A 27,651-nucleotide genomic window follows, 5' to 3' on the forward strand; every position below is an offset into this window, starting at 1 on the left:
CCCACTATCCTGAACCTAGACATTGAGTTATGGTAATGACAATTGTAAAAATTCTGCAATGAGTAAGTTGCCATCTATGACCCTCGAAAGAAATACTGAATATGTCCCGGTTATTACCCGGGTGACAACTCTTGTATATCTATGCCTTTGTGGTATAAATCCTTAATACCGTGGTAGTGTTATGAAAAGACGATACTTACTAGTGGTTTGATTCTATTAGGATTGTATGAAGTGCTTGTCTAAGAAATTGTGTCTAAGGAGGTGGTACTTAAGTGAGACCATTTTGACTCCACCATCTTTCCTGGGCATTACCTGGTGCATTTTATATAATTCTAATGGATAATATTTCGTCTCACGCCTTACTACGACCCCCATATTACAATTAATTACACTTAAAGTAACATGATTCTCATTATATACAAAAATGGATGTAATTAATTTTTTAATTTATTGTCTATATTATCACTACCACTACTATTTAGCACCGCTGTTATTACCATTACTCTACTTTGTCATCACTACCACTATCACCACAACCACCACTATCACTATCATCATCACCATTTTGTTACCATCATTACTATCACTATCACTTAATCACCGTTATCACCACTTAGCTATCGTAACCTCTATCACTACCTGGCTACTCTCACCACCACTGCCTCACCTTACTGCCACCATCACTATCTAATTACCTTTGTCGCCACCAGCACCACTACTTAGCTACCACTACCATTAGACTACCAATCGCTACAATCCTTATGACTTATTATTAACATTATAAATAAATTAAATATTAGAATAAAAATTATCATAATATCACAATACTTAAATTTTTATTTTACAACAAAAAAAATAAATATAATAATAATTACATTACATTACATTACAATTTTAATTACATTACATAATTAATTACATTACACTCTACCGAACGTAACCTAAATTATTTGAGTGAAAATGAAGTTAAAAGGCATCTTAATCATTTTTATTATGAATGATGGTAAATTGAATGAGATCAGCATATATATAATCAAATTTTGAAATTAAATTGTCCAATTTTATAAGTATAAAAATTAAGTCATATAACCTCAATAAATCTTAGAAACTAAATTATAACTTATCCATACTTAATTATTTGAATTTATTAAAAAAAATCGTCTGAATTAGCTCATTTAAGCATTTAAGCTGTGAGCATTACATTGGTACTCAGCTAGAGTTAACAAATAAGCTAAACCCCAAAATTTAATTAAATGAACAAGCTAAAAACTGCCCAACCCAAGCTCAACTTGATTCAACTCAACTCATTTACAGCCCTTTTGGAATCACATTGCCCATATGTTCAAATCTCTTAAACTTTTAAGTCTTTATACACACACACATTGAGTCTTTATATACACACACACGCGCGAGCAGATCATACTAAATTATACATCCTACATCAAAATATTTCATTTAAAAATTAGTGATATAAGAACATACTTAATGGGACATTGCTATAATATTATTAGTTAGAGAAAGTTGGTTTACACGCAGGAAAGAGTCAGATGAAGACCAACATGACCACCAATCTCCCGGATTATTCACAAAACAAAAACTTTGAAAACCACATCCCAGAGAGGGGAGGAGGGAAGAAAACAAAGCCACCGAGTAGTAATCCAACTGAGATAAACTGAAAATCCTTATACATCCCATTTTGGAATGGGTAAATCATGATAAACATATAAATTTTAGTCTGAGGGATGACAAAAACCATGATTTGGTCCCTCTATTTAGAAATAAGTTGGTTCTTGAAATATATTTCTATTAACAAAATAGTCCCATTAAAATTCACCATTAGTCAACCATAATCGAAACAATTAACCCAAATCCAAGGAACTAAAATTACAAGGACTAAACTGTTTCAAATACTAAAATTACAAGTACTAAACTGTTTCAAAAGGTGAAATGCTATAGACTAAACTAACACAATTTTCAACTCACTAACAAGACTATATTGTTAAGAAAATCATATCTCAGATACTTATTTCTCACAAAAAGCAAAAAGGAATTAAACCGTAATTTTTATCATATCTCAGAAACTAAATTTCAAATTCCCCTAAAAAATGATGGTAGGATAGAGGAAAAGATGGTAAGAGAAAGGGAAAAACAACTTCATGACACCATACAGCTGATGCTCTACAAGTCAGCTGTAATTCTCTCATCTGTTTCGATGACACCAATATCATTAGAATCCACCGCCTCAATAATTAAAAGGAAAGATGCTCAAAATAGTACAAATTGTTACACTACAAAAATTTTCTTCAAATTTTCTAGGATATGAACATTTGGACTTGTCATCTGAGTAGAATATTGAGCATCAAATAAGGCACCAGAAGAAAATGAACAAAAAGGGGCAAGGCACCTGTTCAATAGCATTAACTGAACACGCACTATCAAAAGCCAAAAAAATTGAATATTTCAGAGTATATAATATATATACACACCAGCATGATTGACCAACTCTTGGTGATAAAGTGGCTGCCACAATAATATGGTTTCAACTGTTTATCCTCTGCAAAAAACATATTTTATGGTCATATGTCATAGCAAGTCGGTACGTAATCTATAAGTTTTATAAAAATGAAATAAAATTAGGGAACAGTATATCTTATGTTTTTAAAAAATGATTATTCCTGACTTGAAAAAAAAAAAAGAAAAAGAAAAAAAAAACTAGGAGAGTACAAGAGTTACCCTGTTGGCCTAGGATCCTCATGCACAAAGAAACTTGCAGCAACAATTACATAACAAAGAATGAGCATTAGTCCTTTAAAGTAATTAGAGGTTCCTTCCTGCAAGCATAACAACAACATTAAAAGAAGGGTTATTGAAGTCACACACATACACATCTATAACATTGATTAAATAATAAATATGAACTTTATATCATTATTACCATTTTAAATGTGCCTTGTTTTGTGGTGGGAATTTTGCATCATTATTACAACATTATATCCTTAATCTCTTAAACCTATTTACATATAATTAATGTATAATTTACATAATAATATTTATATAAACTAGGACATCTTATTTCATTGCTTATTCAACTCTCAAAGTTTTTACAATCAACTTTAAATATTGCAAATCAGAAAATAACAAATTGTATTAATTGATAATATCATATTTAAAATGAACTAATTTCAATTTTTTAAATGAAAGTATATTTTTCTGTTTTATTTATAATATTTTTTTATGATTATTTGGAATATTAATGTAACTTTATGCTAATAATTAAGTTTATGTTAATAATTATTTCTTTTAACATTTTATATATTCTTAATTCATTTTATAGAAAGGCTTTTTAATAATTTATGTAATATTAAATTTATATTTTTTTATTATAATTGATTAATATTAATTGTAAATATAACTATATTAATAATTTAAATACTAAAAATTAAAAATTAATAAATCCATGTGCAAAAGCATGGGCATTTAGCTAGTGTGTGTGTGTGTGTGTGTGTGTGTGTGTGTGTGTGTGTGTGTGTGTAAAATTGCTGAATACGCCAGCAATAGAAGCTTCCTAGGATTTCATTTTTATATTTCCTTAATAATTAGAAAGACAACATCCTTAACTTTGATAAATGACCAACATGTCCACACATATGGAATAGTGTTCTCAAAATTAAAACAAACCTGCAGAAAGAAGGCTACAACTATAACAGTTATGAAAAGAGTTGCTGTTTCAAAAAGTTGGAAGTTCAAGTCCATAGGCTGCCCCATCATCCAACCAACAACAACACAAAAAGGAATCTGCAGCAATGGCAATAACACAGGTTTAAAGGAGATGATATGCCAAAAGGAACACCTTATCTGATAATAATAATAATAATAATAATAATAATAATAATAATAATAATAAAGCAGCACACTTGATTACTGTGTGAGCAACTAACACGTGAAAAAAAAGAAAAAAAAAAAAAGGTAAGGATCAGATTAAATTGATGCAGTATTGGAAGAAGACTCCACTCAGGAATTCTATTCATTATAAAATTAGGAAATTTAGATTTTTTTTATTCTTTAGGAATTCTATTATTAATTACAAATATTTATAGAGTTCTATTAGGTAGCATTTCAAGGTCCTTTTCTTCTTTTTCTGAGAGGGGAAGGTGGGAAGAGAATCTATTATTACACTTCATGATCATAAAAAAGTGTAAATCGCCAAAATCTCACGCCAGTATCTTTCACATAAACAAGCTTTCTTTCTTCCCTCATATTGTCCATCTTTATTATTTTCAGTAGAGAGGGAATGTTAGGTTTCTTTTTCTTTCTTCTGTCCTATTCTCCATCTTTCTTTTTCTTTTCTTCTTTTCAGCTAAGGAGAATGCTAGATTTCTTAACGACAATCAAATGTCAACAGTAAAACATCATCACTTGATAAATCCACAGCCAGCACAAGCAGCAATGAGTTGCCAGCTTTCGTGGATCCCAGAATTATTGGCGTTTCATTGCCATAAATGAGGTTAGTAAAGGCATGTCTATTGATACATACCATTATTTCTTGAAAGAGGATATTTTAGCTAAATTTTAATTGCACTGCAGGGTGAGTACTTCAGACTTATAACTGTTTACCCAATATAGGATCTGTCACAAGGGATGATAAGTAAATGACTCTACGCCAACAGCTCTTTTTTTTTTTTTTTCTGTAATACTCAACTCAACTTAACTAAGCCTTTATCCAAAAGATTTGGGGTCGGCTATATGGATTCGCTTTCTCCACTCTAAACGATTCTGGGTTAAATTCTCAGAAATGTATAATGCTTCTAGGTCATGTTGTACTACTCTCCTCCAAGTCAATTTAGGTCTATTCTTTTTTTTCTTTCTATTCTCTAACCTAATGTGCTCTACTTGTCTAACTAGAGCCTCTGTATGTCTACACTTCACATGACCAAACCATCTCAATCTCCCTTCTCTCAACTTATCTTCAATTGGCACCACTCCTACATTTTCTCTAATACTCTCATCACAGACTTTATCTAGTCTAGTATGGCCACTCATCCACCTTAACATTCTCATTTCTGCAACTTTTATCTTAGACGCATACGACTCTTTCAGTACCCAACACTCACTACTATATAACATAGCCGGTCGTATGGCTGTACGTTAAAATTTTCCTTTCAACTTATTGGGAATTTTACGATCACATAAAACTCCCGAGGCACGTCTCCACTTCAACCATCCAGCTTTAATCCTATGACTAACATCCTCCTCACATCCCCCATCTACTTGAAGGACTGAGCCTAGATATTTTTCTGTGATAAATAAGTAAAATCATATCAATCAACATTCAACAAAGTGCTGATGTAATCAATGTTCAAGAAAGATTCATAACTAAGAGGGAAATAGAAAAACAAAAAACTTAAATCCTTATGCTGAACTGTGTAATGTACAACACTTACTGCAAACATAGAAATCTGTGTTGATGACCCTATTGCCACTCCCAGTGATATATCCTGCACAGAAATTTCAATTCAAAAGCAGCATAGGAAAGTATAAGAAGTTGCAAGAAATCAAAGAATAAGAATTTCTTACAAGCTTGTCTTTCATGGCAAACATAATAGCACTTGCATGCTCTGCAGCATTCCCCACAATTGGAAGCAAGATAACACCAATAAATGCAATTGGTATATTCCATGCATGAGATGCTCCCTACAATAATATCACCAACCAAAAAGGGCTCAGAAAAAATTAAATGAAATAAAACAAATAAAACTTCAATTTTACAGCAATCTAAAGAAGCAACCATATCATAGATACTCTTGGAAAACACATTTCAATCTTAGAATCCAAAAACAAAGAGCATTAAAACGAGAAAGTGGATAGAAATAAAAGGTAATTGGTAACAAAATAGATGATGATGATCATGCTATATCTCCAAAATCCAAAGTAAGCCATCTCAAAGATGCTATAGGGTGGAGATGACATCTGGATTGTTTTTGAAGAATGTTTGAGATAGCTGTCCAAGTAACGCCTTTATGTGCCTCCATCCAGAATGGAAACAGATCATTACCCAAACCTAAGAGAAACTAATGCAGATCCAACCAACATTTTGCTTCAATACAGCCTAAATTACATGTTAACTACACTACAAGTAGCATGTACCAATTTACAAAAGATGGCTTAGTTTGGTTTCAACTGGCAAAGGACAATGCTCATAAGGCCAATGTTACCTCTATGGCATCAACTAAATATTCTGATAGAATAGAGATCCAAGCTGTTATTATTGCAAGCCAAATCACTGATTCCCATTTGGAGATCTCTGGAGTTTCATTGTCATTGTCGTCTGTACTCTCCCCATTCTGACTCCCTTCCTGAGTTCACAAAATTTATCATACTATCCCACGCCAGATGCTAAAAGACAAACAAAAACTTCATTATACAAAAACGACCAACCTCTGGAATAGGAACATATATATCCTTTTGACTCCTTAACTGGAAAAAAAGATAGGCAGCATACACCACAAGCATAACACAACTGCTAAATCTTGAAAGAGCCAACTCTGACTTCCCATAATGCACCTCAGTGTGTGTGTAGTGCAAGACAGCAGGAAAAAGCAGCCCCATTACAGCCATTAACAGCAATCCCGAATTCACAATAGCAGTTGACTGCATGTCAACTTAGATCAACCATGGCAGGAAAATGCAAGATAAAGAAATGGGAAAACATTAAATAGTTAGAAGAAAAACAAAAAAAAGTTCATATCTGTATACCTTGTCAAAGACCTGTTCCTTTTGATAAAACACAAGACCACCACAGAAGAATGCGCAACCAAGCACCAGTAACATGTTTGACAAAATGGAGCCTAGTAATGATAACTGAACAACCCGTATCATATTACTTCTCAGTGCATAGATTGCAATAATCAGTTCTGTTGCATTTCCGAATGTGGCATTAAGAAGACCACCAACTGCAAATACCATTTCAACGTTTCAAAGAAGAGCAAGCAAAATAATCAATTAATTAAGAAATTTGCAGATGGAAGCAAACGTTGCTAATGAAATAGGTTATAACAAACACTCTATACCTGTAGATCCTGTGTAAAAAGCCAGCTGCCTATACTCAAGTAATAAGCAAACAGTATTAGCTACTAAACACATGAAAATTAAGAGAAATAAGAAGAAAAATACTTACTCTGTAGCATAACCTAATCGCTCAGCCAAAGGTGTTATACCCAATAAACTAAGAAAGAAGACCCATCCCTGAAATTCGCCTCAAAAGTCAACATACTAATGAAACATATTAAACAACACATCTGATAATATGAAACAGAATATATAAAATTATAACCCACATTATGCCCACTTAATTGGTGGATGATGATTGCAAGAGGCCCAAAGGGCATAAGCAAATTTAGTTTATTTGAAAGTAGTACAGTCTTTATGCTCTTATATACACCACTACTCCACTTCTTCCTGCCACCAGCTTGAAAGCTACCTGATACAGATCCACAATCACCTATATGACTAGGTTGCATCTTTTGGGTCCCTGGCTCTGGGCTGAAAACACTCTCATCCTTGAACTCACGCACAGATCCATTTTCAGCTATTGGTCCCATCTGTCAAAAGAAAATACTCTTTTATTAGAAATCAGCATTTTTACCAAAAGCTCTCCAACCTATATGCCACATTATTACTAGGTAACAAATGTTTCAATTGAAGTGCAAATTATTTAATTCTTACTTATACTCATAAAAAATAGGGAGTGTCAAATCTTTTTGGCAACTAAAAAAGTTTGAATCTATATGACCGGAAAAAGCAGAGCTTGATAAAAGTTTCAGCACCAAATGCTGCAAGACAAGGATTTCACATCAGTTTCCTAATGAGGAAAAACGAAGAAACTTACTTCAAGTTGGGATTGAATTCCTACCACTTGGAACTTGTAGTCCATCCACTAGAATTATAAGCAGAAATATTTTGCCAAGTCATGAATGCTCCACCAGTACGTGGAGTGCTCACAGTAGTTTTCTCAATTTCAAAGAAAAGGGTCCTGGATTCACAAGTCAAGTTAACGCAACAAAACAAGAAACCTATTTAAGTCTCTACGAGAATGTAACTTAACCCATCTTTTATTCCTCAATGTGACGTAATAACCATCCAAAACACCAGAAAAAACAATCTTTAAGATAAACTTCTAATTTTTATTTACTCTTTTTTTTTGGTTTCATTTAGAATTCAAATTCACGTCAGTTAAAAGGAAAATTCATGCAAACAAAGCAACAAAACAATGTAAATGATACAACAACACAACCCAATTGCCAAAAAAATGAAATCATAACAACACTTGTAAAATTCCATCCTTTAACAACAATAAAGAAGGATATTGCCAAAAAAAGAGAAAAAAGAAAAGAAAAGGAAGTAGACCCCATTTCTGCTATGTAGATCATGTCGGAAGATAAATAGACAGAAACCCATGAACATATAGATCAAGAATCCAATCAAAAAAAATTAAAAACAAAACTGGGCAAGTACAGGACCTGACACAAGAAAACAAACCTTTTGACAGTTGCATAGAAGGTTTGTTCAACGATGAAATCTAAAGGAGCTGCAAAAAAACCAAAAACCCAACCCCAGCACCACCTAACAAACACGCACAAGATTTGTTCTGATGCTTTCCTTTTACCAAAAGGGAATTAAATCAAATAACTTTCAGCAAAAGAATCAAATTGACCGTACGATTCTTGCGTATATGTGGAAATATCGCTCTATTTGATAATTGATTTCTCCGCTTATTTCGAGTTTTATTTATTTATTTATTTTGGGTGGATTTTTCAGGTGGCAAGTTAGAGAGGGGTAAATACATGACTAAATCTGGACAAGACAGACCTTCGGGTGGATCCAAATTCATTCGTTTATTTTATTTTTTAAGGTAAAAGTACTATTTTAGCCAGATCTTTAAAATTTTTAAAAATAAATTAAATAAATTTTTATTTTTAAAAATAGATAAAAAAATTTTCATATAATTTACCTTTTAACATAAATTCAGTCAAGGTTATATTTTAATTCACAGAATTTAAATTATTAATTTTATGTATTTAATTTATAATATTTGTGAATATTTACTGTATCATAAAATAAATTAATAAATTATTTTCTTAAATCACTTGATAAATCAGACACATAAAATTACTAATAAGGAACCCAAGCACTTATGCATAATCTGAATTTATATTAGAAGTAAATTATGGTTAAGTTAATTTAATTTATTTTTAAAAGTTAAATAGTTTATTTATCTTAAAGTAGTAAAATAGCTATCTATTTTTTAAATTCGAAGGACTTACTTGAATTTTTTTTTTAATTTGAAAGGTTTATTTACACTTAAACACTTTAAGTACTTTGATTTTTTTTTGAATAATTAACTTGATTGGATTCTAACTTTATGCTGTAACATGTTGTCCGTGGTTTTAATAATTAAATAGACCAAAATCAATTTCTTTGATGTGACTCCATATGAATTAATATTTACTTTAATTAAAATAAAAATAAATTGTACAAGAATTATTTAATGAACATACTTGATTAAGTTTTGAATGCTAGTTTTCTCTCTATCCATAAAGTTACGCACACTCTTTTTCATAAAGTCGGAAATATTAAGGTCATCTTTAGAAATGTTTCCATCACTAAAACTTTGTGTGTAAATCACGAATGGTCAAAAGGGAGAATCAGTTTATCAAATCAAAGGGTATCTTCCAACTACTAGCATGGCTCAGGCAAATTCTGCATCGGATATGCTTTCTAAATCTATGATAATTTATTTATTCAAGATCCATTATTATTATAAAAGTTGAATCGTATATTTACGATTCATACTATGTTTATGATTCATTATTGATTTATTAATAATTTTTACATCTGGTATCAAAGACTAGATTTTGAATAATTAAATTTATGATGAACATGATGATGATGTTCTTGATATTAGATCTAGGTAGAATTTAAAGTATATGATATGGATTCGAGGATGCAACAAGTTAAAGGAAGAGAGTTTATGAAATGATAGAGCAAGAATAGGGGTTAGTGGCCAATTTAATGGAACAATGCGTATTAGAACTATGGATAAAGAAGAAGGAAGAAACGATGATGTTAAGGGAAGGTGGGAGATTTAGCCAGAAGCACAACAGATTCTTGGAGAGTAGTTTAAGACGTTGGAACAGATGCACACATGACCCATTTGAGTTGGATTTCTGTTACTAGTTTGTTAGTATACTTAAGGAACTATAAATATAGATTGTACATAATATTCTAATGTGTGGAATTAGTTACTCTCAAGTTTCTTCTCTCTATAATTCTCTTTCTTTTTCTCTCTTCTGCAATTCTTCTTCTTCTTTAAACTTTTTCTCTGTAATTCTTGTTCATATGCAATAAAATCTCCAGTTCATAACATTGGTATCAAAGCTTCAATCTTGGAAACATGGCTGAAGGTACTAGGGGTCAAGAATGGAAAAGGGAAATGGGCTCTATGAAGAAGGAATTCAAGGAATGCTTTGAACAGAAACAAGCAGAGTTGAGGAAGGAATTAAAAATGAGTAGCAATTTGGCTATTCAAGAACTGAAGGCCCTCTTGACTAGTATCAACTTACAAAACAATGAATTAGCTTTGGGTAGAGGAGCTGCGAGTTCATCTTATGCAAGGGATCATGTTAGTGATCAAACCTGTAATTAGTTGCCAAAATTAGATTTTTCTCATTTTAATGGTGAAAAACTAGAGGTATGGGTAGTTAAAGCTGAGTATTACTTTGAGGTTATGCACATTCCTCTTGTAAATAGAGCTAAGATAGCAACTCTATATTTAAAGGGAAAAGTAGTTCAATGGCATCAGGGGTACATAAAAATTAAAGGGGTAAATACATATACCAACTGGGAAGAATATGTTTAAGGGTTGAGAGCCAGATTTGGAGTAGTATCATTTAGTAGTATGCCCTAGAGCATATCATTTAGTATGTATCTTGTACATATTTTATTAATAAAAGGCGATTTCACTTTTTCATTTACATAATATATTTATGTGTAATAGAAAAGGTCCATTGATATTTTGTTAGAAATTCTATTGTTAAGTTGTTAAAAATATGAGTGACGATATTTCTAGCACAAAGTATCATAAATTGGTTCATAATTGAGGATACTTCACATAGGACATGACTTATCCAGAAAGATTGTATTCATGTTTGTTCCCAAGGTATTTATATGAGATATAAATAAGATGGAATGGTGAGTCTCATGCCATATAATAAACATTGAGTTTACTCTTGTCAGTACATTGTCATATATCATATCAGTGCATATAATATTTAGACCTGAGATAACACAGTTATCTTGTATATAGGTGGTTTGAGTTTGATACTGCTTTCATACTTGTACTGTGTATAGGTATATGGGCATGTGTTGACTCCTACTAGTTATATATGGAGATAGGTGTTGATCAAGATGGAATTTGTTACCCTAAGTAAATAGGGATGAAATTCTATGTTCATTTAATTATTCTTGATGTTTCAAGTTTCTGGCCAGGACAGAAAGATTTAGTCAGAAAGAGTTTCTGATAAGAAAATCTAATTAATCAAGAACTAAAATTAAAAAAGAACATAATATTCATAGCAAATGAGATTTGAGATAAACCATGACTTCAGCTCGAATTGGGATTTTGTAACAGAGAGATTCTGGTGCATGGTAACATACGATTAAAGGTTCATGTAAGGTATTCCTTATTACTGATTAGGTGGCCATGGCAAGCTATGCTAGGTGTCAACCATAGTCTATAAGATGCCTAAGATGATTTAGAGAAATCATTTATGGTAAGAAAGAGTTATGATGATATTAAGAGTTAATATCATATATCATTGTCAATTAGTGATGAGCCTAGTGAGTCACACACATACACAAGTTAATCTCCAAGTAAAATGTGATTTAATTGATTAATTAAAGAGTTTAATTGATTAATTAAATAAGTTTGGTTTGTAATAAGATTGCAAAGTCCCTAGCATAGCTTGAAACCAAATCTAGGTTATTGGATGTATAGTATAAGTTAAATTTATATTTAAAGTGTTTAAATATGAATTTAATTGTGAGAAATTAATTAATGAAGATTAATTAATTAATTTATATTTAATATAAATTGATTTAAAGAGGAGAAATAATAATTTTGGGTTGAGAACTCAAAATTGCAATATAAGGGTAATTTGGTTATTTCACATGGTGACATGTGACACCATGAGATAGTGATACATGACATCATATAAGTTTGTCATTTGTCTTCCTATCATGCAAGTTGATCAAAGTCAAGATTAAGTCTAGCTTTGACACTTGGCTTAATGTGATTAAGTCAATTAAAAATAAGATACAATGTGGTGGTGACATGTGGCATAGGGTTTAAGTGATTACTTGACCTAATTATATAAAGAGAAGTTATAAGAAAAAAAATCAGCCACCTCTCCTTTCTCTCTTATGTGTGGCGGCACACCTCTCTCTCTCTCTTCTCTTCATCTTTTCTCATCAATTCAAAGAGAATCACTCCATTCCCTTTGAATTAAATTTGCTAGAAATTATTTCTAGTGTCCTATACACACATACAACTTCTCTAAAGGCAAAAACCCAATTATAATTGGTTGGAAAAGGCTTGAGAAGCAAATTGGGGGCTGCCCATTGATGATCTTGGTGTGGACAAGCTAGAGGGATAACACTTGGGGTCCTAGGTGCTTCCTAAAAGTGCCAATTACATCCATAGTGCATCAAAGAGGTTAGTGCTTTAACTCCTCTTTTAAACTAGGGTTTAAATGAATTAATTTGTTAATTCACAATCTTGAATGGCAAACATAGATCCTAATACATATTAAAAGTGTTTTAATATGAAATTGAACATTGAAATTAATTAGGCACATAAGAGATGTGGCATGATGCATGTAACCCTAGAAGAAAAATTTGAAATTCAATGCTCTAATGAACAAATCACCATGCGTTCGCTCCTTCACTGGGAAGAATATGTTCAAGGGTTGAGAGCCAGATTTGGAGTCTAGGTTTTTGATGACCCATTAGTAGATCTAAAGAATCTTAAGCAAACTGGTTCTTTCCAAGATTACCTTGACTCCTTTGATTTCTTCTATCCAAAAACGGGTATAAGAGAAAATTAAGCTTTGAGCTTCTTTTTTATTAATGAACTGCAGATGCCTGTAAGGATGTTTAAGCCCTAAATTCTTTCTGAGGCATACTCCCTTGCCAGACTCTAAGAAATGATAGTGGCTGGCCTGAAATCAAAACCTACAACTAAAACCACTTTTACTTCTATCCCAAATTTTACACCAAAACTAAAGGCAATTTTGGGAGGTGTGGTTAGGGCCTTAGAGGTTGGATTTCAAAAATTTTCTAGGATTTCATGCAAACATACAAGTATATTATTATCCTAGCCAACAACTAATGCCCTAAAGTATGTCAAAACACTTTTTTAACATGCATTTGATATTCATTTGGCATCAAGGATTATTGATTAACTATTAATCAAACCAAACCCTAGCTTTAATAGGGATTGAAGGAGACTAACCTCAAAGGCACTGAATCACACTTCTTACTCCCTTAGCTAGTCTCCAAGAGCTCCACTTGTAGCTCCTCTAGCTTGTCCACCATAAGCTACCACTAAAGTCACCTTTTACAAACCAAAACCTCTCTTAGGTGTTTGCCAACCACTAATTATTAGGGTGTTTGCTTTATGTGATATTTAATTGGATGTATTTAAGCTAGAAACCCTTTCTAGTGATTTTGATTCAAAGGAAAACAAGTTTTTCCTTGTGAATCCATGGAAGAAAAACAAAAGGAGAGAGAAAACCCTCTTGTTGCCGTCCAAGGTGAGAAAGGAAGAAGAAGATTGAGTTTTCTTCTTATCTTCCATTTATATACAAGAGACAAACACATTAAATGGTTGCCACATGTCATCATCCAATTCAATCTTGCTTTTAAGTTGTCTTAATCTCATTAATCCACTTGTCAAGGCAAGGTTAAATCATCTAAATGTCATCTTCCATCACATGGAAGCAAACATCAATAGGTGCCACGTGTCACCATTTCATGATGCCACGTGTCACCATGTAAAATTACTATTTTGCCCTTGTGTTGAATTTTGAGTTCTTAACCCAAAATAGTAATTTCTCTCTCTATTTAATTTATATCACATATAAATCAATTAATCAAATAATCTCCATTAATTAATTTCACTATTAAATTCATATTTAAACTCTTTAAATATAAATTCAACTTTTATCAGACATCGAATATTCAAGATTTGGTTTCAAGTCATGCTAGGGACTTTGCAATCTTATTGCAAACCAAATCTATTTAATTAATTAATTAAACTCTTTAATTAATCAATTAAATCATAATTAACTTGGTGGTTAACTTATGTAGGTGTGTGACTTAGCTCATTACTAACTAGTAATGAGAAATGATATTAACTCTTAATATTATTAGAACTCTTCCAATCCATAAATGATTTCCCCAAATCATTTTAGGCACGTCATATACCATGGTTGACACCTAGCATAGCATGCCATTGCCACCCAATTAGTAACAAGAAATATCTTAAAATGAACTTTTAATTATACATCACCATGCACTAAAATCCTTCTGTATTATATCCCAATCCCATTAAGGGTCATGGTTGAGTCAAACCCCTTATTGTGGAATCTTATATACTTATTTTGTAACACTCCTCACCCGACTACAGTGTAGCCAAGCAAAGTGTGCTACATTCGGTGCCGGAGCACCCTATCTTAGCTTACTTTATTCCTTTAATCATTTTCAAGTTATTATATTTTAATATCAATTATTTTTCGACGGAGAAACTAACGGAGTTTCTCCTATTTTATTAACATTTGACATATTTTACTATTCATCTGCTTGAAATTTTTAATAATATTTTAAAATAAAATCTCATAAATAATTCTCATAATCATCTCATCATTTCATGCATCATCATTTCTGATAGTGTCTATATATTTCGATTCTTATTCATTACCATGCATATTCATTCATGCTCATTTCATATATCAAAAATTTCAAATTTCCATTAATTACATAATTTACAATTTACATAATACACAAATTAATTATAATTTCATAATTTATATTTCAACATGATAACTAATTATAAATACATAAAATCACTTTTGTGAGCCCTATTTACATGCATTGCTGAGGATGTGACAACTTGAACACTTCTGACACTTCTGCAGATCTGGACTCCAAAAGTCTCAGTCAAAGTACCTGCGCGAGAAAATAAATCCATCGCACTAAGCATTGTTGCTTAGTGGTACAATAATATAATAAGAAAATAATATATACAAATAAAGAAAAAAATAGAGCATAATTTAAGTATTCAGGAATCAATTTGATTTACTATGATGTTTCTAGTATTATCTATCTTATATGCTAATTTGTTCCTCTTTGGAAGTACTGAGTTTATACAATAATAATATTCGATATATAGATTAATTCTAGGAGTATTGTATTTTTAGTTCCTACAATTCTGAAAATTTCATTTGTACTACTTGATTCAATTATGTTTCCATTGCTTATCTTTTTTTTTTTTTCTCATTTCATTCAATACTTTCTAATATTTTTAATTACTAATGTTCTTAAATAATTTTAATAATTTACATTACCTAGGTAACTTATAACAGACTGACTAAACTGGATAACGGGTCATTGGCACTGGACATCGCGGTGCCTCGGGCCGTCATACTATGGGACGCGGAACGTCAACCACGTATGCAATCAGTATGGCTAAAAAGCCATGGTAACACATAATCAGGCATAAAAGCCATGAGTGCGGGCATAAAGCCATGAATACGAGCATAAGGCCTTTCGCAGTACTGCTAAAACAATACCCCATTGGCATGCCAAACTATCTAATCTGACACACATGTCTAGGCAATACAATGGCACATAATATCATTAAATATTAATATATTGTGTTTTATGACTTTATTATTTCATAATAATTTTCAATTATAATGTATACATTCATTTGATCATATATATATGATCACAATTCACATCAATTATCCTTTTATATCATTGTAGTCAAAGTACTTTTCCTTTCTACAATAATGAGAACTAATGTCTCATTCATACATTAATATGGTTCATTTATTCATTCATTATGTTATTCATATTGATCACAATTCAAAACAATGGTTCACATGTACCATTGTATTCAAAATATTTTTCCTTTCTCTCTTGATGGGAACTTAAATCCCAAATGGCACTTTTATCACATTTATTCATTTAACAATCTATTCATATAAAGTACATTCCATACTTTAAGTTGTATTGCTAATATATTATAAACTCCATTGGTGTTGGGAGTATAAGTCTCAACAATCCATCTAGGTTAATTTCATTTCATATTCAAGTGTTATCACTCATGTTTTATTAGACCTACTAGTAATGGAAATACAAATCTTAATTATATATTCACATAACTTAAATGTTCATTAATTCATTTAGGTAAATCACTATTTCTATTCCAAGTAATCCATGAACATTTCTTGGATTTCAAATTTCATATCTTAATTTCTTCTACCAATTTAGTTCTTATACTTTGTGTCTTTGTATTACTATTCACATTACTATTCACTCAAATTATTGACTTTTTAATACATAATAAATTTATTGAACCTAAGTTTACCAAGATACCACATTTTGCATTCTAAATTTGTTGGTATTGGTTGCCAATACCATTTCAAAGCTTAGTGTTGGTTACTTTACAATTTTCAGATTTCAAGCACTAAGTTTACTGTTTCATTAGTCATTTATACAGTAGAAATTTGATAAAATTGTCTTCATGAAAGTTATTCCTTATTGTGTCTAATTATATTTCTTTTTTTAATCACTCCATTTGGAGTTTTGTAGCTCAAGTTATGGCCTAAACAACATAACTGGCCGGATTGCAAATTTTCCAGATTTTCTGGACAGAACCAAATCTACAGTGTTTTATACACTAAATGTAGGTCAGTTTTTGAACATGTTATGATCAAAACTTGGGTTTATTTTATTCATGAAAGTTGTAGGTCTATGTATCAGCTATCTACTGGTAAAATTTCAGGTCAATTGGACATTTCTACACTGATTTATGACTAAATGAATAAACACTGTTCATTTGGTCATTTTGCCCAGGCAGAATGCAAGTCACCCAGATTAGGGCAAATTTTAGGTCAACTTAGTTTAGTTTTCTGGGTAGGGTTTCTACACCAAAGTTGTGCCATCATGTGTCTAGTTTCATATCCAGTTAGCCTTGCACCAATTAAACCTACACAACCCAATTTATGGTCAAATAACCATAACTGGTTCATTTTCTAATTCCGTCTCTTTAATTAGGCAGATTTTGGCATTACCTTTTTCCAATTTAATTGGACATGTTGTAGTTACTTTTAGGCTTAGTGTTCTTCATATAATATGTTTCTCTATGTCTTATAGTCACTCAAAAATTTTAATTACAATTTTCCAAGTTTTTTAGAATTAATTATACCAATTTAATTGGCCTAGACTTCAGTACCCTATGTATTCCGGGTTCCAGTTCAGGTTAGTGATTGCAAGTGGATTTTTAGGGTTCTTACATTTATAATTTGAGGAAGGTTTCTAAAACAAAGTTAGATCCCTGTATCTTAGGTTTCTAAAAAGGTATTGCTCATCCTAAATGGAGTTTTCTAGTGAAAGATATGCTATAAACACTAATCCGGGGTCAGATGAAATTGGATAAATTTCCAAGTTTGCATATACTAAGTTCTTTTAAGCATTTGACCTAATTCCTTTGGGTTCTGGGTTTTGGCCAAAAGACCAATATTGTAGGCCTATGTCTTATAAAACTTTTTCCATTAATTTCATTACATTTGGATTTTTATAGACCAAGCTATGACCATTTTGCCAAAACTGGTCGGGTGAGCTTTAGTCCAGGAAATTCTGTGCAGAATAGTTCTAGTCAGTTTGGTGACCTCACTTGGGCTAGCAATTTCATTTGGTTAGAGGCATTTCTGGGCTTGGTGTTCTCAATGAAAGTTGTAGTCCTATGTCTAATCTTTCCAATGACACAAAAATCAAGTCATTTGGACCTGTCTAGAGGAAGTTATCGCCAAATGAACATGTACTGTTTATTTGGTCAATTTTCTGGGTTCAGTGTTTGGATTTCCGGATTGGGATAGTAAATTGGTCAAGATTTGGACAGAATTTTGGCATAGTTTCTTCATGAAAAATGGGGTATTTTGAGTCTAGTTTCACCTCCAATTGGTCTCATACCAATTATAGTTACACAACTTTAATTATAACTCAAACAGTACACTGGACTCATAGGTCCGAATTTCCTACAAGAAGCATACACTCCCAATATTCATTCTTCAAAATCCCCAAACTATGCATGGCATTCATATCACTTATAAATCTCATCAATCAGTCTCAATTTGATCAATTTCATACAATTTTACAAAATCCTCAAATAGTTAGGTCAAAACCCTAACTCAAGGTCTCAATTTATGCAACACACTTCATTCAACTTCTAATACACTTAGTATCCTTAATCATCATCACTAAACAAAGTAAAGTCAATCAAAATAATCAAGACCTTATGGTCACCAAGGCTACTGATAATTTCAGCTCCCACATACTCCAAATTTTCTTTTAATTTCATAAAATTTATACTTAATTTAGCATGCTTCAACTAGTTAAGAAAGAAAGGAATAAGGTTTAGTGCACTAACCTTTTTGGAGCTTCACTTCTAAGCTTGGTAAACCTCACTTTTTCTTCTTCTAATTGCTGCCCTAAGCTTGTTCTAGTGGTGATGACAAGTTTTTGTGAAGGGAAGATGGGCTTTTGAGGTGATTTGGTAGGTGAGATGAAGCTTGGGTGAAGTTTGTTAATGGTGGAAGGGACGGAGAGGGTGTGTTACGGCTGGAATGAGGAAGAAGTGAGTAGAATTCCTTTTGATTTTTCAGCCCATTTAACTCATTTAATTGGGTTTATAATGAGGTGTCAAAATGTGATTGGGTGGGAGTGCTTTAGTGACATCATGTGATGTCATAATTGACATTTTCTTTCATTTTCTTTTCTTTTCTTCTCTACTCATTTTCAATTTAATTTTTAGTAATATTTATTCACATTTTATGTCATAATAATTATTTACTTAACTGAACAAGTCGGCCAAAAATCATCTCTGAAGACGAAATGACCAAAATGCTCTCCGTTTGGCTTAATAGACTAAAATTGTCTGTACCGATTGAAAAATTTTTCTAAGCATTTTCTTGGCATTCTAATGCCATAGAATCCTCAATGACTCTTCTCTGGAGTCCCAAAAATTATTTTATGAATTTTCTCCTTGGTTTAGGGCTCCTAGTTGCGAGAACCGCAACTTTCCACTGGGTTACCCATCGCTAGGGCGGCGGCTCATTTAACTTGGTTGTATTTTATTTCAAAAATTTTTCCTACATTTTTCTTGCTATTATTTGGTCTATTTATGACTCCTCACTTTAGTTTAAATATTTTTCTAGTCGTTCTAACTGTTCGGACCGACACCAGCCACCTGAACAGTAGAATATACGGAATTGCTACAGTGAGGGTGTTACATATTTGAAATATGATTATTAACATATAAGACTTTACCATTAGGAAACACTTTTCCTGACAATGTCATCCGTCCTGACTAGGAACTTAATCTTGTTAAGAACAGCTCAAATCTGCATAGGACTTTTAACCCTGTTTACTTAAGGCTATGGATCCCCTCTTGATTGAAGACATGTCCCAACATATGACCAATCTGAGCCAACACACACCAAAATATCCATACACAGTATAGATATATAAGATGTATCAAACTCAAACCAGCCATATAAGAGACAATCGTGTCATCTCAGGTCTGAGGATTATATACACTAGTATGACATAGATAATATTTTATTGACTCGAGTAAACGCCATGTTCATGTTATCTGTACGTCACAAGTTTAACCTACTTATCTCATAAGTGCCCACTGTATTTATCCTAATATCTCATATCAGATGGCATGAGACTCACCATTCCATATACATCAGTATCTCATACTGATCAATGGAGATAAAAAGAGGTGACAGCTCTTTGGATATAATGTGCCCACCAAAATATCCTTCAGCTGCGAACTCTGATTTATAGCAAATATTCCATATATTCTGTCACTCATATTCTTATCTCATAAGAATAGAATATATAATATATTGCTAATGGACAATTTCAAATAAATATGTTATTAAATATACACAACATTTAAATGAAATATTTATCACCATTAAAATATTTTTAATGTTACTTACAAGTTACAAGATCAGTGCATGCTCTAGGGCACACATAACTAACAAAAACCTGTAAACCATACCCAAATTCCTACTGCAATGGCAACATTAGCTGGATTATTACCTACAACCAACACAGCCAAATTAACCAACCCTAATACAAAATATCCTGGAAACTTGATAAGCAAAGAAATTATAGAAAAAGGGAGAAAGGCTTATATTTCTAGTGTAAAGAGAAATATACACCAGGCCATAAATGTAAAAAAATGGAAGGTGAAGATGAGGATGAAGACATGGAGGAAGTTATGAATGCTTTTCCTATAAAAGAGCTACAGTTGTCTTTAAATGCCATTAGAGGAACATAAGTTATACAAACCATATGTATTATAGGTATGTGTGGGAAATTACAGATACACATCCTTATTGACACTGGTAGCACACATAATTTTTTGAGTTCACATGAAGCTAAAAAGCTTAATGGTAATATGGAGAAAATCAATAATGTTTTGGTGGATGTCGACACCATATTTTGGCCAATCCCCAGAATCAATAAATTTCGAAACCGATCCTCAGCACTAAGTCTCCCTTTGCCAGCCAATTACATTTCCGATCTCTCTTTGCTAGATAACCATATTTCCGATCTCTCCTCAAAAAAGGAGTCGAATCAATACTAAGTCCCCATGTCATTTAAAGCCTCACCGACCTCTCAGACCAATTGTCAAATCTCCTGACTAGTCAATTACATCCTCGAGCTCTCTTGACAAACGAAATTGAACCAACACTAGATCTTTATGTCACCAGTTTTAATGCCGATCTTCCTTTTAAAAGTTTAGGAATAATCAAGTTAAAGTTCCAATCCGGTTTAATGATGATCCCGATCTTAAGTGTTCAAAGCCAAATTTCCAATTTTAATCAAGTCCCGTTTAGCGTTGGTTCCTTGCCGATCTCATGCTTATTGTGTTTTCCGATCTCTTACACTTAGATTAATAATCACTTTTAGTTGTTTTAATATGCTCAGACAATCAAGTGCTTAAGTAATTTAGAGATTTTCCGATCACATCCATTCACTGAACAAAAAGGGAATTTCATTTCATATTAAAATTTGTACAAGTCATTCGATTGGAGGATCACTCCCAGCCTGATCTACATTTTGCTCACTTCTTCTTTCACCCTCAGCCTCCTCCTCGCTTTCCTCTTCGTCTTGGGGAGCCAGGTCAACCATCCAGGAGAAGTCCTCCTCGGGATAACGCTTCTTGAGCTCGGCCAAGAGATCCCTGTGAGCATTTACATAAGCGCCGGCCTCCCTTGTTACCGCCTCTTCCTCTTTCTCTTTAAGCTCCTCAGTGAGGTGAGCAACTTCACCAGCCTGGAGCGCCTGAACTTCCTCGAGAACATGATCTCGCTCAGCTAGGACATGAGCTTGCTCGGCCAGCTTGTCCTCGTAGAACTTCATCCGCCCTTCAATTTCAGATATGTAGTTCTGAGCGGATGAGAGTTGGGATCGGAGGGAAGCCACTTCATGACCCATCTTCTCGACCTCCTTACCCAGGTGGTGAGCCTTCTCCCGGACGATGTGCTGATTCACCAAGTACTCCACATTTAGGCTCATGGATCGGGTCAGGATGTCATTAAGATTGTCCGGGGATAGCCTGTCCCGATCCTCCCGAAGGCAGATAGAAGCCCCCAAAACCTTAGCCAAACCCGGATTCTCCCGGACAGTTCGGTTCTTCTCCAGGGAATGAATCAGCACCTGAGCACCGCAGGAGAGGGTCCTTGGGGTAGGTTGGGAAGGACCCCCTTCCGCACTCGGAGCAACTGGAAGAGGTGGAGGCTGCTCTTCTTGGCGAGGAGGAGATTGGATCACTTCTACCTCGGGGATCGGCTGCCCCGAAGGTTGAGATGAGCCCCCTTGCATTTCCCTGGGCTCATGGCTGGGTGTCTGCAGGGCTTCAGCTCGCTTCATCTCTCGTACCTTCTGGGAGATTTCTCTCTCCCTCTTTCGGCTCTCCTTGGAAGCTTTGCCGCTTGCCATACCTGCACAAAGAAGAGGTCAGTGAGATCGCTAAGGTCCAAAGATCTGAGATATAGAAAATACCGATGCCGAGGTCAGAGAGCTAAAGCCCCCGATTTTCGCCAGTGATCAACTCCATTGTCCAGTGATGCAGTTCGGCAGTCACTGCATCTAAACAAGAGAACTTCTCTCTGCCCGCCTGATCTTTCAGCTCTATCACCATCAGGCCTTCTTCCCTATTTAGGGTAAGGCGCTTCGGAAGTACGGGGCCCTAGTGCAGCCAGCTGCGAGGGAAACCTTCAAAGCCATTCGGAATTTTACGCCTAAGGATAAAGAAGCGGTTCTTCCAATTCTTCAGGGAGGAAGGCAGATCGGTGAAAAGCCCGCAATGCGGCTTCGCCTGGAAAAACCAATACTCGTCGTCCTTTCGACGAGTTAATCTATGTAGTTCAGCGAATACCTTAGCTGTAGGACGGAATCCCTTAGCTCGGTAGAGTCCTCTGAAGGCTACTAGGATCCACCATGAGTTCGGGTGGACTTGGGCTATGCACACTTGGTGAAATTTTAAGACTTCCTTGAAGAAGTCGTCAAGAGGGAACCGCAGCCCGACTTTTAGTTGCTCTTCGTATACTATAATCATGTCGTTCTCTTCGAAGAAGTGATCGGCTCGGAGATCGCCGTGACACCAGATGAGTTCGAACGAATCAGGATGAATGTTGTATTCTTGGTTGAACGATTGTAGGTCAGTTTCTTGAAGAATTGATGGCAGCTCGTCCATGGGAAGATTTTCCCTCCCTGAAAAAGGTACATGCCTTGATGGTGCTGCTTGCCCCCGAGCTGGAACGGAGACCCTAGGAGGTTCAGGTTACACGCTTGGTCCGACTACCTCCACTTCATCAGATGACCACGAGATCTGAATGGAAGGGGGGCTTGCCGCTCTCTGACCCTCGGCACCGCTCATTTTCAAAGGAAATAAAAAATTTAAACTAAAAGAAGGATCAAAACCCTCACCGAAGCTTGATCAGTGTCGGAAAAACTTGAGAATTTTGAAGTTGTTCGCGAGAGGCTGAAAATGACATAAGGTAGCAACTGGCTAACCCTTCCCCTATTTATACCCGTCCGAGCATTTAATGCTCACGGTGTCCCAAGCAGCGCATTGGTTAACGAGATCCGCCAGTCTTTTCTGACACGTCTCACGAATATTCTGGAGATTCCATAAAGAGAACGGTTAACTATAGAGCGACAGATTAAGGTGTTTGAATTACGAATCGGATAAGGTCATTCAAATTAAGAGTCGGATCGGGTAAATACTTCAGAGATCGGAAAATAACCAATGAAATAATAATGATAATTGACAAAATAAAATTTTATTCCCAGAAGGTCGAATTACATCATTTGGGCGATCTCTAGAGATCGGAGTACATTAAAGGTCTGATTACACCATTTGGGCAATCTCTAGAGATCGGATTACATTAAAGGTCTGATTACATCATAAGGGCGATCTTAGAGATTGGTGGAACATCCTATCTAAAAGGCCTATGTCAAAGCCTAGTCTCGTGGCTGAGTCAAAAGATGTGTTTGAGCAGGAGACCGGCTATTGACATCGGATAGATGTACAGCTTAGATGGGGGGACTATGACTCTCATGAGAATGAGAGAGGTCGTCATCAAAGTTACCGCTCGAAACTGAGCCGCTGTCGGAACACCCAGTGTGGTGAGGAGCCAGATGAATGCCAAGGAGCAGTCACCGGTGTTAAGGGGAATATTAGCAGTCTTCTCACCCGAAACTAGTTCGCCATTTGTATCAGTCGAACGATTTGAGATCAATGAGATCGAGGTCCTCGATCGAGGTCGGTAAATTAGTTCGGTTCTCTCACGGTCATCAAATGAAGTTATCATAATTTCCCGTTCACCAGGATCGTAAATTTTCAGGCAAAGAACAAAGAGGGCAACCGGAAAAAGATCAAAAGCGGTCATCATGTCCGGGATTGTTGCCGGAGCAGCTAAAACAGGAAAAATGAGGAGAAAAGGGGAGAAAATCAAATGCAGAAGGTTTCCCTGTTGAAGGTATATATATAGGGGATGGTCCAAGCATTTATTATTAAGCAGAAAACGAAGCGGATGCCTCGAAAATTGAGGGAATAAATGCTTTGACTGGACCGGACCTGATAAAGGAAAAGACCGGAGTAAGAGAGGTCGGAAGAGGGGAGTCCGGCATGAGGGATCAGAAAATAATCATGTTGGAAAGATTGGGAGATCGAAAAACAGAGAGAATAAGACGCCTGGCACTGTTGTCATAATCAGAGCCGAGGTAGTTAAAGCGTTGCAGATGAAATCTCCACCGCACGCCCCAGAATCACTGGCATTACTGACATTCGCCAGAGTATGTCATGACAGCGCTGTACATCCTAATCTCCATCGTTGATCTTACTTGTAAGGACGAGCTCAGAGCCCTTGGATTAAAGAAGAAGACGACAAGATCAGCGCCTTTCACTCTTAGCCCTCGGATCGCTCTTGACAAGAAAATTTTGGGCCGTCAGATTAGAAGAGAGAAAGGACAAATATTTCGGAAGGGATCTCAGCCGTCCGCTCGGATTCTCTTTAATTCCCGAGCCTCAGATCATGTCCTTTAAAATCTAAACCCTCCATCTCCCTCAAAACAAATCTTGACCCTTCATGGGTAGCACCAGGTTCCTATAAATACCTCCATGAAAACTGTTCAGAGAGGACGAAAAAAAAGAAAAGGGTGGGAATTATAGCGGAAGAACTCTGAAACTCAATTCAGTTTGTTACTCTGCTATTTTTTTAAAGTTTTGAAAGATAGAAAAACTTCAGAAACCAGTTTTCTAAAGTATTTTCTTGAACGAGGTCTTGAATACTGAAACTCTTTATTTTCAGTTTGTTCATTGCTCCGTGACATTCTCACCATCAGATCAGTCTTTGTTATCTTCATTTCCGTTCCCATTTCCCAAGTTTTACCTCGTCAGACCAGGTTACTGCTTCGGCTTGACTGCATCTTAACGAGATATTCATCATCTCAAGGCAAACCTCAGTCCTTAGGATATCAGCCCGTAATTTTACCTCGCTTTTATGACTCCATAGTTAATCCCATAGTTCCGATTCCCTACAGGTGAGTGTGCTTTACCGCTGCTTTATTTAGTGCTCGTTTTTATTTTACGTATTTCTTTTGCTTCATGCTAGCAATGTTCGTTAGTTTCATATTGTGTTAAAAAGGCCCCCGAAGAAACCTTTTCTCAAATTTTCTTTTTGTTCATCAGTTCATTCTTTCTGACTCCCAAATGTGAATGTTCTAGTCCCGAGTAGCGTATAAGTAGTTGGACAAAATGTAGGTAATCGTATCTTAAGAGTTTCTTTAAAATATTGAAAGTTCTGAATAATAAATCAGAAAATAGTAAAGTCGAATCACTAGAACAACACAGAAAACGATTGGAAAAAACGTCACAAGGCGGAGTAAAACCAAACCTTAGATAAGCAAATAGGGTAGATCGAGCATCGTTTGCCAAAAGGTGCAGGTAAGGTGACTACATAGGAGGTCGGTAAAATTCAGTCTAGTATCCCTTGTCAAGTCGCGGGGTACCAATGAGCCAAAAGAAGCTTTATTCAGGTCCCCGGCATCTTTGAATACCAGAATCTTTAGTCTTAAGCTCTTACGATACGTAAAATTTCAAGAGATCGGAAAAGTCCTTATCCGGCTCCTATTCAAGTAAAAGAGATCGGATGAGAGTTCTTATCCGGTTCTAACCCAAATTTTAATAAAAATTAAAAGGAGATCGGAGGAGAGTTCTTATTCGGTTCTCACCCAAAGTTTTAACAAATATTAAAAAGAGATCGGAGGAGAATTCTTATCCGATTCTCACTTAAAATTTTTAAAAAATATTTAAAAGGAGATGGGAGGAGAGTTCTTATCCGATTCTCACTTAAAAAATTTTAATAAATATTTAAAGGAGATCGGAGGAGAGTTCTTATCCGATTCTCAAATCAAATTTTAACAAATACGTAAAATGATCTCCCCTAAAATAAAACTAATACGCAACAGCAACTTACTAAGGTTGTGTCATTTACTTATGTACCTGGGTAATCCGAATTAGTGAAAAATCAAATATTCCTTTTTGTCAAAAGGATTAACATTTCCATTCAAACCCTCCTAACTATCAACTCTAGTTTATAAAGAACGCGAAGTTAAATATGTTTACCCTCGTTGAGGGACGAGGTGGGGTGCCTAACACCTTCCCCATCCGTTTACGGACCCCGAACCTAGAATCTCTGTTTTTGAAGTAGTTTCATTTTAATTTATTTTCGCAAATGGTTTTCTTTAATTTCCCTCAAAATTAAAGTGGCGACTCCTCACTTTTTCTCACTTCGGTGAGGGTTCGTTCAGGCGACCGAAAATTCCCTTGCGACAGCTTGGCGACTCCACTGGGGATGTTTTTACTTAACCCCGGTCCAGAGGTCCAAAAGTAGATTTAATTTTGCGATCAAATCATAGTTAGGTGGGCTCACTTCGCAAAATTTTATACGTTAATTATTGTTATTCCTGCTAACTGTTTTGCTTGTCTTGCTTGTTTTACTTCCTACAGCGCTCTTCGTTTAAAAGAAAAAAAAATGAGAAAATTTCCCCCTGTATTGGGAAGAGGTAAAGGTGTCCCTTCACACACTGAACACTCACATAATGTCCTCACACACCTCAGCCCTGTACCCAGGCTTTCTTACCCTTTTAGGAAAGTAGGAGGGGGTCATGTAGCGATACCCGTGGGTTTTACCCCGTTAGTATCTGTGAAGGCTTCTGCTCAAATTAAAACTCGTTCTATTTACTGTGATACCCGTGGAATTTTCCCGACAGTATCATGGGGATAGAATGGGGCTCTACTGTTTACAGTAGGGGCAATTTGGAAGGCAATTTGGGAATCTGTGGCTTTTAGAAAATTAGACCTTGAGCTAAACTATCACGATAACTGAAAGCCATAACAAGCTACCTTATAAGATAGAACTATCCAATTAGGTAGCACCTAGCCGGTACTAGGACTCTCCTTATTTTAGGACAAAAAGGGCATACTTACTCTTATCCTATTCTGCTTGTGTTCTATTTAGTTCTTATTTTTGAGGGTAATCTTGAATCATACTGTTAAAAAAACCTACACACTTTCCTACTTTGATAAATGTGTAGGTGTCACTCTGCCAACAGTATAATTCAAGATTACTTGAATTTATCCTGCTAACAAGTTTTTCCCGCAGGCATCACCAAATTAAGGTCTGTAAAAGGATAAGCATCATTTTTTTTACATGGCATCCT

General features: G+C 34.8%; 1 protein-coding gene across 6 annotated transcripts; it reads right to left on the reverse strand.

Moving 5' to 3' along the window:
* Positions 1-2,047: 2,047 nt before the first annotated feature.
* On the reverse strand, positions 2,048-8,820 carry LOC110673090 (vacuolar cation/proton exchanger 5). 6 transcript variants are annotated; one of them, XR_009144091.1, is made up of 14 exons: positions 8,536-8,820; positions 7,886-8,029; positions 7,335-7,598; positions 7,175-7,242; positions 7,068-7,096; positions 6,754-6,950; positions 6,436-6,648; positions 6,213-6,353; positions 5,575-5,691; positions 5,442-5,495; positions 3,679-3,795; positions 2,734-2,831; positions 2,487-2,554; positions 2,048-2,404 (listed from the first exon to the last, which is right to left on the reverse strand). XR_009144091.1 is itself a non-coding variant. In XM_058135962.1 (13 exons), exons 2-13 carry the CDS (start codon positions 7,928-7,930, stop codon positions 2,548-2,550), a joined length of 1,326 nt encoding a protein of 441 aa, XP_057991945.1. In that variant the 5' UTR covers positions 7,931-8,029; positions 8,536-8,820; the 3' UTR covers positions 2,048-2,547. The 6 variants fall into 6 exon arrangements, 4 of the variants coding, with proteins under 4 accessions (XP_057991945.1, XP_057991940.1, XP_057991946.1 ...); XR_009144090.1 differs by having other exon boundaries at positions 2,048-2,421; XM_058135962.1 differs by having other exon boundaries at positions 2,048-2,554; positions 7,910-8,029.
* Positions 8,821-27,651: the final 18,831 nt, after the last annotated feature.

This window comes from Hevea brasiliensis, chromosome 2 (assembly GCF_030052815.1).
Source record: "Hevea brasiliensis isolate MT/VB/25A 57/8 chromosome 2, ASM3005281v1, whole genome shotgun sequence".
Lineage (NCBI taxonomy): Eukaryota > Viridiplantae > Streptophyta > Magnoliopsida > Malpighiales > Euphorbiaceae > Hevea > Hevea brasiliensis.

Coding starts and splice junctions, on each gene's coding strand:
- LOC110673090 (XM_058135957.1), bottom strand. CDS start 7,930: ATGGACTACAAGTTCCAAGTGGTAGGAATTCAATCCCAACTTGAA. Junction 7,599..7,885: donor GAATTCAATCCCAACTTGAA/GTAAGTTTCTTC, acceptor TTCTTTTGACAG/ATGGGACCAATAGCTGAAAA. Junction 7,097..7,174: donor CGATTAGGTTATGCTACAGA/GTAAGTATTTTT, acceptor ACTTGAGTATAG/GCAGCTGGCTTTTTACACAG.